Below are 15,621 nucleotides of genomic sequence, written 5' to 3'. Positions count from 1 at the left end.
GGGCTAGGGTCCCATGCATTTCAGTATGACCTCATCTTAATTGAACGAATTACATCTGCAACCACCCTGTTTCCAAATGAGGTCACATTCTGAAGTACTGGGGGCCAGGACTTCAACATGCCTTTTTGGGGGACACGATTCCACCTGCAACACTCTCTTTGCCTAGCCCCAGTCTGGCATGGTTAGGCCACTGGTCTGACCACATGTCCTGCCTCTGCACTGGAAAGTGGGAATGCTCTGAGCTAAGAACTCTGCTCCAGAGTGCAGTCTTCTCTGGAGTGTATGATGGCTGAGGACAGGGACTGTCAAGGTCATCCCAGTGCCCCTCAGCCCTGCCTGGTGCTAATCAGGCACAGAACAGGTGTGAGAGCACCCAATGGGATCAGAGAACCTTGTTCCAAGCTCTGATACAGGAGCTGACCTTGGGCGAGCCCTCCCCCTTTCTCCTTTCTGGGACTCAATCTCCTCATCTACGAGAATATTAATTATGGTTTGTTATTATGTGCCAAACACTGGGCTAAGAACTTCCTACTTATTTAATCCTTAAAACAGCCAGAGGCCATGACATTGCTATTCCCATTTTATAGATGAGGAAAGTGAGGTCTAGAGGTATGATGCAACTTGCCCAGGGTCACACAGCTGTTAAGCGGTCGAGCCAGGATTTAAACTAATAACTTCAGATTTTTTTTTTTTTTTTTTTTTTTTGAGATGGAGTCTCGCTCTTTTGCCCAGGCTGGAGTGAAGTGGTGCAATCTCGGCTCACTGCAACCTCTGCCCCCCGGGTTCAAGCGATTCTCCTGCCTCAGCCTCTCAAGTAGCTGGGATTACAGGTGCCCACCACCATGCCCAGCTAATTTTTGTATTTTTAGTAGAGATGGGGTTTCGCCATGTTGGGCAGGCTGGTCTCGAACTCCTGACCTCAGGTGATCACTCGCTTCGGCCTCCCAAAGCGCTAGGATTATAGGCATAAGCCACTGTGCCCAGCCATAACTTTAGCTCTTATCCGTATCTTCTGCTGCCCCCAGCTGTGAAAGGAGGAAGTGGTCTTTGGGGATCCTGTGGTCTCCCCTGCCCACTCCTGATTCCACTATTGCACCTCTTGGATGCCTCTAATGTGATCTGCCTGGACATGAACTCTGTGACGAGGTGCCAGGGGTAGGGTGCAGGCGGGCACGGGTGTTCCTCTCTATTACAGCCTCCCACCCTGGGGAAGGGCTGTCCTCAGGACTCTTGCTCAGTGTGCTGCTTGGGCATTATCTGGAGTTTCACATTTGGAAATGCTGGAACCTGGTTTTGAACTTCAGGCCCTGCAGGAAAGGGAAGGCATGCTGGGCAGATGAGGAATGAGAGGGTCTCGGCTAACCAGAGGTGGGGGCTGAGGTCTGTCCAGGCCATGCTTTGCAGACAAGGGGGCTTGCCAGGCAAATGGCGGTGGTGTGCCTGCCCATCCATACAGAAAACAGGCTTCGGGAGCACCGGGAAGCCTTCACACAACCAAGGTGCTCCTTTCAAAGCCATGCCAATATTTGTCCAACCACCAGCAGGCACTCCCTTGGCCCCAAGACTTTGGGGACTCTACCTGGGAGCTCATGTTTCACAACTGCAGATCTGACATACATAGGCAGGCTGAGGCCAGGACCAAGGCCTCAACTTTCACCTCCACTGTCACTGGCCCATCCTCCACCCACAGCCCGCCCATAAACACTGACCCTCCAAGCTGTGTTTGCCGCAGCTCCCTGCAGCCTGGGGCTGGACCTTGGGCGCTCTTTGCTCCTGCTCCTTGCTGGCGCCTGGGCAATCTTTATCAGGGTTGCTGTGTTTGCTGTTCCTACTGTTGGTGGTTCCTGTTGACTTCTGTGGAACCTGGTTCTCCTCCTCCTCTGAGGTCTCTTTTCTTCCCTCTAAGAGTTCCTTTTTCTTCCTTTTCTTCAGGGTTGCAAAGTGATTTAGTGACAGAATAAGGACTGGAATGCAGGCCTCCTACAGTACATGCAGTACCTGCTGTGTGTACATGTGTGTGGGTGTGCACCACATGGCTCTGTGGGCCTTTGCAGGGTGAGCTACAGCAGTCACAGGACCTTTTTTCGAGAAGGTGATTTTTTTTTGTTTTTTTTTTGAGACAGGGTCTTGCCCTGTCGCCCAGGCTGGAGTGCAGTGGCATGATCTCAGCTCACTGCAGCCTCCACCTCCCAGGTTCAAGTGATTCTCATGCCTCAGCCTCCCAAGTAGCTGGGATTACAGGGGTGCACCACCATGCCCAGCTAATTTCTGTATTTTTTGTAGAGATGGGGTTTCATCATGTTGGCCAGGCTGGTCTCGAACTCCTGAACTCAAGTGATCCACCCACCTTGGCCTCCCAAAGTACTGGGATTACAGGCGTGAGCCACCGTGCCTGGCGAGAAGGTGAATTTGAGCTGGGTCTTGGAGAATGGGTAAGATTTGACTGGAGGGTGGGAGGGGGCTTCTCACTGAGGAGATCAGGCCCTCCTGGGGAAGGGACAGATGGGCTGGCGCCAGGCTTACTTTGAGGTGCTCAGAAGGGCCTTCGTCCTGGCCCAGCATGGACCCTGTGGCTTTGCACGACCTTTTCTCCCTGAATCTCTGTCCCATGTGTGTTGCTCAGGGACTCAGGGGAATGATCAGAGTGGGCGAGGCTGGTATGGTGGCCACCTGGGCACAGGGGCCCTTCCTGCCTCTGAGATATCCCTTAAGTCTCTCCCCAGCCCCACTCTCTCCTCTCAGTGACACAGAAATGAGACTCTGAACAAGTCCCTTGCCCAGCGTCATGCAGGGACCTCAAACAGGCCCTCCAGATAGGAGGGTGGGGACCTGGCCCAGGTGCCCAGGGCAGCACAAGTCAGACACCTGCCTCAGAGCTTTTCTTTGTTTTTATTTTAAAGGAAAAAAACAAACAAACAAAAAAAACAAAAAAACAAACCAAAAAAAACAGTGCAAAAACCCATTTTCCAGTGTCAGCCTTGCCCACCCCCACCCCCAGGCCACCCCAGCTCTGAGCCTGACTCTTCCTCCCACTCAGCACCCCCTCCCCTCTCATGCATCCCCTAGGGGCTGGAGGCTCCACTTCCCTGGAGGGCCAGATCCCAGGAGGAACTGTGGGGTGGAAAAAACGGAGGGGGGGGAACAGCCCCAGATCCACCTGCCCCCCAGGTCTCCAGCCACCGGCACCAGGTGCACCAGGTACTCCTCTTGGCTCTCATTAACCCTTTCCTGGTCATGCTACTAGCTGGGGAGGGGTGGGGGGTACTGATCTGGGGGAACTCCCTCTGCACCCCTCTTTGCCCCGGGGCCGGCTCGGGGCTCTCCTCACTGAGGTTGGGGGGCTCCCTCCCTCCCTCCATCATGGGGGAGAGCAGTGAAATCCCCAAGTTTAAATACCTTAATGAAAGCAGGGGCTGGGGAGGAAGGGGCTTTAGATCTAATAAATTATTAGCGTTTTAGTGTCCGTGGGAGTGGGGGTGGGGTGGGGCAGGATGTGGCCTCCAGGGCCCCTCCCTCCCCTTACTGGTGAATCTCATTCTCTATGAGGCTGTCCTCGCAAGACTGGAAGTCTGTGTCCGTGAGGGCGTCGGGTGGCATCAGCAACTCCTCATCTTGGGATGAGGATGATGGGGGCTCATCCCCTGAGCTCCCAGGAGCCCCATCCCCATCCCCGTCCACCTCTGAGTCCTGCAGCACCTGAGCGATGTATTTCTGAAGGAGGAGAGGAAATGGGGGCAAGGTGAACAGCTGCCCCTCATGGATTGTGGGAACACCAGGGCATGTAGGACAGCAGAGTGGGCAGGGCCCTGGGGGGCGGGGGCAGCCCTCCAGGGAGACCAGCTCTCTTCCCGCCCCCATGGGGTCTGGCACAGGTTCCCCTTTCTGCAGGACTAAGGGAACACTGGGCTTTGAGGCTGAGTCTGTCAGAGGCCCCTCCCACCCCTTGAGGGCACTCACCGCAGATTTGGGGACAGCAGCAGCAGTGGGGGGCCGTCCATTGCTTCTGGGGTCCACAGTATCTGTCTCTGTGTGCTCAATCTTGAGGGGCCCAGAATGAGTCAGGAAGTGGGGGCATGTCCTCAGCCCTGATCATGACCCCACGCCCGCTTGGCCCTGTTGGCGCTGCCCTCAGCCCTCGCCAGCCCTGTGGCCCTCTGCATTCCTCCCCTTGAGCTCCTGCCCGCAGCCATCCGCCTGCCACCCTTGCCCCACACCTTGTAGTTGTGGGCACTGAGGTATTTGAAGTGTCCAAAGCAGACGTGGCAGAGACAGATGACGATGGTGATGACCAGGACCACAAATGTGAACATAGACGTGGGAGCTAGGAACCCTGGTGTTGGGGGGCAAAGAATGGGGTTGCTATCTCCTGTGGGCCTCCCCACCCCAGCTTCTGATACCCTCTGAATGCAGTCCTCATTCTCCCAGGTGCTACAGACTGGCCCCAGCCTCTCCCAGGCCCCTTGCCTGCCACCCCCAGCCATGTGGCTTCTCCTGTGGCCTGCTCTGGCTGGAATCCACTCTGCTCGCCACCCCCCGTTCCCTGGGTAGGGATCCCTCACCCGTGCGCATGGTGGAAAAGAAGAGCAGCCAGAAGAGGCAGAGGATGGGCGCGGCCACCACCTGGTTCACAGCCCCTGAGTGGATCTTCTTGTCCAGCTTGGCCGGCAGGTAGGCGTAGTAGAGATTGTACCTGTCTACCAGGTGCTTCAGCAGCATGTACATGAGCCCTAAGGGAAGCCACATGGGCCCTGACCTCGGAACCAGTGCTGCCGAACCTTTTGTGTGTCTGTCACAGGTTGTTCTGGTCCTGAGAGTGCTGAAGGGTTGGCCCCCTCCTCCTGCCCGGGCCCCAGGACGGGATAGTGCCCCATGCCCCAGCGTGATCACAGAACTTCAGCTTCCTCCGCTACAACCCCTCATTCTGCACTCCTCATCAGGAATTCTACTATTGGAAATCTAGTCATTTGAATCAACAAGCATCTTCTTAAAACCCATATCATTTTTCTCTAACCCTGTCCCTAAACAGATACGTGTAAATTAAGGGACAAGTTCTATTTCCCCAGAGGCTGAGGGATAGGGAGTTTCTAATGAGGACAAGGAAGTTAGTTTGGGAACTTGGAGCCTTCAATAACCAGGGAGGGTTGGTTAAGGAGTTAGGATGTTATTAGGGAGGAAAGTAGAGGCTACCAGTAGGGGTGATGGTTAAAGAGAAACTTTGCTAAACTTCAAAAAGGAAGAGAGACCTGGCCAAGTCACATAGCTCAGATACAGCAGACTATCTCCATGAGTGGCAAGGACCCACCCTACCCTGGAATCCAAGTCTTTCCTGAGTTTACAGGGTGGTGTAAAAGTGTGCACATGGATGCCTGTGTGGGAGTGTGTGTGTGAACATGTCAGCACGTATGTGATCTGTGTCCAAGCACATCCCGCTGAGGGAAGGCACAGGTGTGGGTAAGTATGGCCATGTTGGTGTGACTTTGCCCTGGGGCCCACATGCCAGCTAGGTCTGGCCTGAGCTGATGGCTCTCCCCCTCCTCCCCATAGGCCAGGCCCCAGACTGAGCCAGGGACCGGGCGGGAGCCCCGAGGGGCCGGTCTCCCAGCCGGGCCCTGTCCACTCGGGGTGGCCTGCATTCCTAGAGTGGAGAGGGTGAAGTCCTGGGTCCCCCCGAGCAGGGCCCAGGTCCCGGCGCGGCGGTGCCTACCGAAGGGCACGATGATGGGGCAGGTGATACTGTAGGTCATGACCACCGTGAAGACGCACATCATCCAGGCGTAGGCTGCGCCAAACTGGAACTCGTAGGCCTGATGCTGGGGGGGAGACGGGCAGGAGGATGGCTCAGGGAGGCAGGGACTGACCAGAGGGGCAGGGAAGGAGGGAGGGGGAAGGGAGCCAGGACCTCTGGGGCCGGAAAAGAAGCCATGGGGAACAGGACCTAATGTCTAGGGTAGGGTAGGGCAGAGCAGATGGAGAGAGGGGCTATGGCCGAGAGGAGGGCCAGGGCGGTTGCAGTGATGGGGCACGAGAGGGGCCTTCAAGGGTCGGGGCCTGGCAGGTAGGGGGCAAGAGTTGGGTGGACTTGAGAGTGGGATGCCCAGAGCCCTCTTATTAAGACAGAGGGACCCTAGCGCTAGGGACCCAGATCTCCCCAACTCCCATCATAGAATGCTACTGTCAGAACTGGCAGGGGCCTTCAGGGTTACCTATGTCCACCCATGGCAGAATACGAAGGCCCCAGATATGGGAAGGGGATGGCCCGGATCCACCGTGAGTCAACTGTACTCCCCAAGTCTCAGCCCTCCTGTGCCCCTCAACCCTAGCGCGATGGCTGCTGTTTCTTGTTGGGCCACCAGGGGGCGCTGTGCGGGCCGCTGCTGCCCCAGGCGGCCGTACCCGCTTCACGTTGCGCCTCTCGGCGGCCGAGCGCGCCAGGCAGAGCCGGATCATGTACATGAGCAGGCCTGGGATGCGCAGCAGGTCCATGGCGTTGCCGATAAAGGCTGAGGCAATGACGTAGTTCACGAAGAAGGCGCCGTTGTCGGGCAGGAACACACACCTGCGGGCACCAGGTGCTCCAGCACTGCACCCTTGGGGTGACCCGGTGGCCGCCCGCCCACTGCCAGAACTACAGCACCCAACACCTCCACCACCAACATGCTTCTTCCATGTGGACACCTCCAGCTTAGCGCCCCAAGCACCTGTGCCCTGTTCCCCCCAGAGACATACAGAGTGGCAACAGACAGCTCCAAGAACTTGTGCCCCATAAAGACCCATGGAGAGAGTGCTCAAGACCACCTAAGGCTGCTAGAATGTTCAGGGGAGAACTGTCCAGGACCCCCAAAGACAACCCAGTGAGACCCTCAAAGAACCCAAAGGCTGACAGCCCCAGGAACACCCAGAAGATTCCCCCACTTAGACCATAACTCGAGTTACCCCCAGAGTGTGACATGAGCCTCAGATACCTCCACAAACAAGCTTTGAGACCCTCCCCCCGACATCTCTGGGGGAGCCCAGGAACCTTTATCAGTGCCTGAGATGCCCCAAGTGTGACTCAAAGATCACCACAGATGGCCTAGAGCAAAACCCCTAGAGTTTGTGCCCACAGCCATGGTGCATGACCTTCAATATATCCTCACATGATTCCCAGAGAAGATGCCCATACAGAACTCCACAGTTACATCTCTGAATAAAAGCCTGAAATTTTAGAGATGTTCCCAGAACTTGTATCGCTAAACATCCCAAAGTGTGAGTCCTTTAGCCTCCCCACCCACAGACACCCCCAGAGTTACAAGGTCAAGAGCCTCCTACACATACCCAAAAATATGGGCTCTAGAGACCTTCAGGGATACCCCTAGTAGCCTCCAAGACACTCCCTAAGTATCACCAAGACCTCCCTAGAGATGGTTCCCCAAACCTCCCAAGTGGAACTCCAGAGACGCCCACAGTTAGTCCCAGAATATGGGCACAAGACACCCCCATAGAAACTACCAGAATGTGGAGCCCCAAGCCCCAAATATACCTTGAGGGTGATCTTAGCATCCAAACAGGTTACCAGAGAGTGAACACCAACACAGACCCCAGGGACTTCTACCATGTATACACACCCAAGACACCTTGTGGGTGCCTTTGGGGTAACCCCGCCAGATCCTCTCTCTTCTGCCCCCTCCAGGAGTTGGAAGCTTTGTTGCACCCTCCCATGGGGCTGGCAATGTCTCTCAAGCATACCCACCCCTGCTGTCTGGTCTCTTTCCCTAGGGGCCCCAGTCACTCACTCAAACCGAATAGCTGCCTCAGCCAAGAATTTCTTATCAAAGAGCCAGCGGAAGAAGAGGTCCAGGCTGGAGGGAAGCAGAGGAGAGATGGGGTGGGAGCTGGAGTGGTGCAGAACACCAGGGGAGGGGAAGTCCCTCCTCTGTGAGCCACTGGGGAGACTCCCAGACATGGGGTGGGTAGCTCAGGAGGCCTGGGGGTGGCCAGGCTTCCCATCTTGGGCCCCTTGCTTTGTAGGGGAGGTAGGGAGGCTGAACTGCTCTCCTCTCCCTATCCTGCAGTCCCCCTACCCTGGCTCCTGACCCATCCTCCTCAACTCACCTGCTCAGTCCCAGCGAGGGTAGGAGCAGCACCATGAAGATGAGGAAAGTGTAGCACTTGTGCATGGTGGTCCTGTTCTCCCCAGAGCTGGAGGGAGGGGAGCAGGGAACGGTACAGGTCAAGTGAGCCCAGGCCCCAGACTTGCTCCCCCAACAAGGACAATGTCCAAGGAGTGTCCCCTGGGAAGGGTGGGCCTCCCAAGGTGAGGGTGCTGGGCACTACCCCTTCCCTACCAGCTGTGGGACTGCCCAGGGCCAGGAGCCTGAAGGGCAAAGTGCTGCCCAGTGAGGATGGGTCATTGAGGGCAGGCCACAGCGAGCTGTGGTGTGAGTGGAGGCACCTTACCGTGTCCAGTGGGCTTCAAAGAAGGCTGAGTAGTAGACGATGGTGGGAAGCAGGGCCGAGAAGCACCACAGCAGCAGGGTGGGGAAGAACTGGGTGATGATGGGGTTCTGCAGCAGGGCACAGGGGGGCGTCAGGCAGGGCAGTCTAGGGGGCCCAGGTGGCTTTGCTTATGTGCCTCCTCCCCAGCTGGGCCCTGGGCCTCACAACTCTCAGGGCTCCCATGTTGGAAGTCCAGAACATCCGGAGGGCTGGGGTGAGGGTGGGGGCCAGGGCCATATGTATAACCCCAGGGTGGATAATACTGATAGTCAGCATTTGCTGAACACCTACTATGTTCTAAGCACTGCTGATGTACTTTCCATGTCTTAATCCTCACAATAATGCTGTTACCCCATTTGACAGATGAGTAAACTGAGGCAAAAAAAAGATTCAATAGCTTCCCTAGCTAGCAAGCCATGAGGTAGGGATTTGAATCCATGCAGTCTGGGTCTTATCTATTATGGTATTATCACTCCAAGTGATTTGCAAACTGTCCTTCTTCAAACTCTGAGGTTCCAAAGAGGTATGCTCTATGCGTGGGAGGAGAGGTGAGGGGAGGCCAGGCAGACATGCATGCCACCCTACTGTCATCGGAGCAGCCCTGCTTTTCCACACTGGGTTTCACACCGATAAAGAGATCAGAATCCAAGTCCAAAGCCACTGATCTAGTCGAACCTTTCCATTTTTTCAGTTAGAAAGACTGAGGGGTGAGGGAAGGGGACTTCTCTGAGATCAGGACTAAATGCAGGCTCTCTCTCTTCCCTGGGTGTTTCTCCAGGTGTTGCACACCTGAGGGTGGCCTCTCTGAGGGGGAAGGTGGCAGGGAGCCCAAGGGAAGTGCACACAGGGGTTTTTGGGAGCTGGTTGGTGGCATGGGGTTGGAACAAGCAGAACGGGCTGGGCTGGGCAAGTGGAAGAGGGATCAGGGCCTGGTATCTGTGTGTTGTGACCCAGCGTGGAAAGTGACAGGGGCATGGGGCCTCACGTTGAGGTACTCCACAGGCTTGGTGACGTTGAACTTGTCCATGGTGGTGATGATGATGGCTGGAGTGGTGAGGAAGAAGAGGAGGATGAAGAGGACGACATTGATGACCAGGCAGCGCAGCCACCAGATGAAGCCTCGGATGGAGAGGTGCTCCCTGGCAAGGTGGGGAACCAGTCAGTCCAGGAACCAAGGGCAGGATTGGCCCCCAGTGACACCAAGACACTCCCTCTCCTCCGCCTACCTACTGAGCCCATCCCAGGCCCTGGAAAGCCTGCCCTGACACCTGTTTGCTCACCAGTAGATGTTCTGGGGGTCAGGGGCATAGGACACGGTCCAGTTGGAGATGTGCAGGGACTCGCTGCAGGATGAGGGGCGTGGCTCCCCACGGCAGGTACAGCCCTGGCATTTACACACGTTGAAGTCCTTCAGGATGCTAGAAAGATGGGCACTGGTTACCACAGGCCCACCTGGAGGCCACACTGCTGGCAGAAGGCCATGAGCACAGGGGTCAGGGAGCCCTGGAGGGCTGCTCAGGGCCGAGGGCCGAGGGCCGAGGGCCGAGTTGGGGACTCACATGGCGGTGATAGTCTCATTGTGGAAGGTGACAAAGGCCATGCCAAGAGGCTTCTCATTCACCTTCTCCTTCTCCCGCTTGTAGTCTTCCTTCAGCTTCTGCTCCAGCTTTGTGTAGTACTCAATGGCCTCCACCTTTGTGGGAGGGTTAGGGACAGGGCCTCTAGTTGGAAAGCCAGGCTGGGGCCTGCAGCATCCAGCCCACGCTGACTTGGGGCTTCCTACAAGCCAGGCACTGCTCCTCTAAGCATTTTTTTTTGGAAACAGGGTCTCGCTCTGATGCCCAGGCTGGAGTGTAGTGGTGGAATCTCAGCTCACTGGAGCCTCAAGCTCCCAGGCTAAAGTGACCCTCCCACCTCAGCCTCCCAAGTGGCTGGGACTACATGTGTGCAGCACCATGCCTGGCTAATTTTTGTATTTTTTGTAGAGATCAGGTTTTGCCATGTTTCCCAGGCTGGTCTCAAACTCCTGGCTCAAGTGATCCACCCGCTTCAGCCTCACAAAGTGCTGGGATTACAGGCATATGCCACCGCACCCAGCACCTCTAAGCTTTTTTATATGTATTACTCACTTTACCCTCACAACACTCTCATAAGGTGGGTACGTTAACCCCATGAGGAAACTGAGGCACTGAGCAGTAAGCAACTTGCTCAAGTCCCCAGAGTCAGTGGGTACAGCACAACATTGTCCTTTTGGCTGACATTTTCTAATTTGAGGTTTGAAAACCTGGTCACTGTAGGGACATTAGACAAACCCAACAGTGGGAACTGAGGCTTCAAGGATTCCAGGGACAGGTGGGGACTCACTGAGGGCAGGGCCCCAGCCTTGCCTGCCCAGGACCTGTCCAACTTCTCCCGACTCAACAGCCAGCCCGCTTCTCCCAACTCAATAGCCAGCCCGCGTCATACCTGCTCACAGCCTCGCACCACACAGCAGCAGAGGTGGCCACAGGGCTTGGGGTTGATCATGGTGGGCACGTTCTCCTTGCTCTGGAGGTTTGTGAAGTACAGCTTTCCCCGCTCGGCCTTCTTCCTGTGGGACCCAGATGCCTGGTCACCTACATCTGGGGCTGGGGCTGGCTCAGCTTGGGGGTCATCTAGCTCACTCCCCAAGGACAGGAGCTGTCTTGTTCTTGTTTAGGATACATGCTTCAGATGTGGCCACATCCCAAGGTCTCCCCACCCATCCCTAGAGGGCCAGAAGTTCTTCCTGCAGGCTGACCTAAATTTCTCATACTGTAGCCAAAGAAGGGCATGTCCTCAGATGCAGTGGGGACCATGGGCCCCCCTTCCCCTCACAACAAACTCTAACCTCCAGGCCTTGCTCTTTCCAGAGCTGAATTAACAGGCACTCCAACGAGTTGAATTAAAATCAAATGCCCTAGGAAAAAATCTAGAAGGGGAGCCTGTGTGGTAGCCAAGATGTCCTCCACAATGGCAGGGGGCCCTTGGTGTCACCCTCCTCTGCCCCCAGTCCCTTACCTCTCTGCATCGAGGAACATTAGGCGAGCCACGTTGTAACACGGGCGGGCTTCGAGAACTGTGCAGTTGGGGTAGGCTTCCCTGAAACACAGTCCATGTATCATCTTGTGCAGGGACCCCACCCACTTGCCCCTGACTTTCATCCATGACCCCATCACCTTCAAGAAACACATCTCTGGCTGGACTTGGTGGCTCACGTCTGTAATCCCAGCACTTTGGGGGGCTGAGGCGGGAGGATCACCTGAGGCCAGGAGTTCGAAACCAGCCTGGCCAACATGGTGAAACCCTGTCTCTACTAAAAATACAAAAATTAGCTGGGCGTGGTGGCACATGCCTGTAGTCCCAGCTACTCAGGAGGCTGAGGCAGAAGAATTGCTCGAATCCGGGAGGTGGAGGTTGCAGTGAGCCAAGATCGTGCCACTGCACTCCAGACTGGGCGACAGAGCGAGACTCCATCTCAAAAAAAAAGACAAAAAAACCCACATCTCCAATTCAAGCTGCCTTTTTCTTAGTCTACAAAACTGAGAGTTCCCCAAGAATAAAGCTTTGGAGTTCCTCCTCATGCTTATCTGAGTGGGGAAGTGGGAGCAGAAGGCCTGAGCACTGTGCGACTGCAGGCTGGGCTAACAAACCAGGATGTGTAGGGACATACTGCATGCAGGTAGGGAAGCCAGGGCTATGGTCTGATTCCTGTCCAGGGCTGTGACCTTTAGGTTGAAAGAAACTGCATCTAGTCATAGGCTATATACTTCCTTAATCCTGTTCCCAGAAGACCTGGTCACAGCCCAACACTTAGCCTTGACCACAGACTGACCTCGACCAACCCATAACCAAGTCTACAAAATGATCTCTAACTTTGGCCCAAGACAGACAAGAGATTGATCCTGACCCCTGACCAGGGTGAGACTGACCTGTAACCCTGGCCAAAGACTGACCCTTAAGCCCACCCTGGCCAAAGACTGACCCCAGACCTGTTACCCAGACCCAAGACTGACCTCCTAACCCTGACCCCAGATTCATCCTTACCTTGACTTAAGACTGACCAGAGAGAAACTGGCACTGACTCACTAGTACCTGGTACCCGGCAGGGCTTGAAGAATGCTTGCTGAGTGAAGGAATAGTTCATTTTTTTGTTTGTTTGTTTGTTTCAAATATTCTGAGATGGGGTCTTGTTGTATTGCCCAGGCTGGTCTTGAACTCCTGGGTTCAAGTGATCATCCTGCCTCAGCTTCCCAAAGTGTGGGCATTACACTAGTGAGCCACCATGGCTGGCGGGAATAGTTTCTTTTTGTTTTTTGTTTTGGTTTTGTTTTGTTTTTGAGACGGAGTCTCACTCTGTCACCCGGGCTAGAATGCAGTGGTGTGATCTGGGCTCACTACAACCTTCGCTTCCCAGGTTCAAGTGATTCTCGCTTCAGCCTTCTGAGTAGCTGGGATTACAGGTGTGTGCCACCACACCCGGCTAATTTTTTTTTTTTTTTTGTATTTTTAGTAGAGATAGGGTTTCAACATGTTGGCCAGGCTGGTCTCGAACTCCTGACCTCAGGTGATTGGCCTGCCCTGGCCTCCCAAAGTGCTGGGATTATAGGCATGAGCCACCATACCTAGCCTAATAGATTTTTTTTTTTTTTTTGAGGCGGAGTCTTGCTCTGTCGCCCAGGCTGGAGTGTAGTGGTGCAATCTCAGCTCACTGTAACCTCCACCTCTTGGGTTCAAGTGATTCCCCTGTCTCAGCCTCTCCAGTAGCTGGGATTATAGGCACATGCCACCACGCCTGGCTAATTTTTATGTTTTTAGTAGAGATGGGGTTTCACCATCTTGGCCAGGCTGGTCCTGAACTCCTGACCTTGTGATTCACCCACCTCGGCTCCCCAAAGTGCTGGGATTACAGGTTTGAGCCACCGCACCTGGCCAGTAGTTCGTTTTTAAATCTGATCACGCACTGTTCTTTGATCCTAATCCTTAATCTAGACTGAGTCCCCATATTTTTATATTTTATTAAAATATTTAGGTTGAACACAGTGGCTCATGCCTGTAATCCCAAAACTTTGAGAGGCTGAGACAGGAGGATTGCTTGAGGCCAGGAGTTCATGACCAGCCTGGGCAACATAGTGAGACCCCATCTCTAAAAAAAGAAAAAAAAATTAGCCAGGTGTGGTGGTGAGTGCCTGTAGTTCCAGCTACTCGGGAGTCTGAGGCAGGAGGATCGATTCAGCCCAGGAGGTCAAGGCTGCAGTGAGCTATGACCACACCCCTGTATTGCAGCACTCCAGCCAGGGAGACAGAGTGAGACTCTGTCTCAAAAAAAATTGTTTTTTTTAAAATGAAAGACCACCAAGTATTGAATGCATGAGTTACTGTTCTAAAGTATTAAGATAGTCCTCATAAACCCATGAGAATTTAGAAACTTAAATCTGGGATAGGGTCCTTGAAATGTACTTCCCAGGAGGCTAGAGACCTTTCCTCTGATATTGTTCCTCAAACCATTTGAGGTTTCCCCTTTGGAAGGGTGAGCTCTCATTCTCACTAAACTCATCTCTAATCCTCTAAATCCAACCACACAGGCCCGTTGATTTGCATGCAAGATATTTCCTAATTGTGCTGAGACAGTCTTCCAATCCAGACAGACTGCAGACTTGGACCACAAGCCCTGCCTAATCCTGACAATGAGCTCAAGGGCTGTCTCTTAGTCCTCACCATATACCCAGCCCTGTCCCAACAGCTTGTATATAGCAGGTGTTCAATACACATGTGGTAAATGAGCGGATCAATGAAATGGCTACTCCATAATGCTCATCCCAGTGATTCAAAAAACTCCAATTAGGACTAGAGTCTCCCTTACCCCTGCTTATAGGCTGACCTCTCCTAAACAAAACTATAGACCAACCCCTGAAACACAACTAGGATCTTCAGCTTCCCAAGGGCATTGATCAGGTCTGATTATACTCTGTCTCCCAGGCATGAAGCACATAGTAGGTATACGATAAATGTGGGCTGAATGAATAGACAGTTGACTAGTAGGGTTCACTCAGATCTCTGTTCAAATGCCACCCTGTCAGAGTCCCTCCCTGTCTATCCCATCAGAAATAGCAACCCTTCCCAACCCCTCTTACCCTGCCTGCTTCCCTGCTGTGGTTTTCTTAGCACCTACCCCTTCTTGACACAGTCTCTATTACTAGTTCATCTGGTCCCTGTCCACCCCTCCCCATTAAAATGAAAGCAAATGAGGGCAGGTCTTCTGTTGTTTACTGCTATACCCCCAGCTCCTCCCCAAGCAGGCACATAGCAGGTGCTCACTAGATATTTGTATCAAAAAACAAAAACAAAAACAAACACCAGATTTCAATACAAGCTGACAACTGATTCCAGCTGGATGGTAATATTAAGATGTCACCTAATTCATTGTTACAAAAGATGGTATGAGAAAAAAAAAAAGATGTCACTAATTCTGAGTACACACTGTCCTTAATCCTGACCCAGAGTGCCCTTTAATGCTGATGACAGCTTGAACCTCAGATAGGACCCCAAATAGTTCTCTCATACTGACAAGAATGATCTAATTTTGACTGCTGTTTTATAGCCTGTATAAGGGCTGGGCTTGTTTCTAATTTATTTGTGCCTGGCACATAGAAGGTTGTCAATAATTGCATGTAGTATGAAAGAGTATCCATCTACTAATGCTGATCACACACCAGTCCTTAATCTTCTAACACAGGCTCTGGAATCTGACCCTGACCAGATAGATGTTCACTCTCAATCCTGCCCAAACACTATCTCTGATTGGATCACACACTGGCCTGACCCAGGACAATGAGTGAACTCTTCTAGCCAACTGACAGGTCTGGACCTCAGATTAAACCTTGATTCTTTACTTTCTTTCTTTTTTGAGACAGGGTCTTGCCCTATTACCCAGGCTGGAGTACAGTGGTGCAATCAGTTCACCACAGCATTAGCCTCTTGGGCTCAAGCCATCCTCCCACCTCAGTCACCTGAGTAGTTGGGACTATTGGTGCATGCTACCATGTCTGGCTAATTTTTATATTTTTTGTAGAGATGGAGTTTCAACATGTTGTCCAGGCTGGTCTTGAACTCCCGGGCTCAAGCAAT

The 15,621-nt window shown here is 53.6% G+C and overlaps 1 protein-coding gene across 6 annotated transcripts in view; it reads right to left on the bottom strand.

The window, feature by feature from the left end:
- Positions 1 to 2,870: 2,870 nt before the first annotated feature.
- The window catches only part of TMEM63B (transmembrane protein 63B), a 28,693-nt gene continuing 15,942 nt past the window's right edge, over positions 2,871 to 15,621 (bottom strand). For all 6 annotated transcript variants that reach the window (XM_016955603.4, XM_016955601.4, XM_054685857.2 and 3 more), the window contains 14 exons: positions 11,515 to 11,595; positions 10,942 to 11,065; positions 10,035 to 10,168; positions 9,756 to 9,893; positions 9,461 to 9,614; positions 8,437 to 8,543; positions 8,092 to 8,178; positions 7,773 to 7,838; positions 6,394 to 6,556; positions 5,705 to 5,810; positions 4,560 to 4,727; positions 4,215 to 4,330; positions 3,958 to 4,038; positions 2,871 to 3,711 (listed from right to left, as the gene is read on the bottom strand). In XM_016955603.4, coding sequence (XP_016811092.3) covers positions 3,520 to 3,711; positions 3,958 to 4,038; positions 4,215 to 4,330; positions 4,560 to 4,727; positions 5,705 to 5,810; positions 6,394 to 6,556; positions 7,773 to 7,838; positions 8,092 to 8,178; positions 8,437 to 8,543; positions 9,461 to 9,614; positions 9,756 to 9,893; positions 10,035 to 10,168; positions 10,942 to 11,065; positions 11,515 to 11,595 — 1,717 coding nt within the window. In that variant the 3' untranslated portion in view covers positions 2,871 to 3,519. The remainder of the gene's footprint in view (positions 3,712 to 3,957; positions 4,039 to 4,214; positions 4,331 to 4,559; positions 4,728 to 5,704; positions 5,811 to 6,393; positions 6,557 to 7,772; positions 7,839 to 8,091; positions 8,179 to 8,436; positions 8,544 to 9,460; positions 9,615 to 9,755; positions 9,894 to 10,034; positions 10,169 to 10,941; positions 11,066 to 11,514; positions 11,596 to 15,621) is intronic.

Source organism: Pan troglodytes, chromosome 5, assembly GCF_028858775.2.
Source record: "Pan troglodytes isolate AG18354 chromosome 5, NHGRI_mPanTro3-v2.0_pri, whole genome shotgun sequence".
Classification (NCBI taxonomy): Eukaryota; Metazoa; Chordata; class Mammalia; order Primates; family Hominidae; genus Pan; species Pan troglodytes.
Note: the sequence above shows the minus strand (reverse complement) of the source record. Positions and strands in the feature narration are given on the sequence as shown.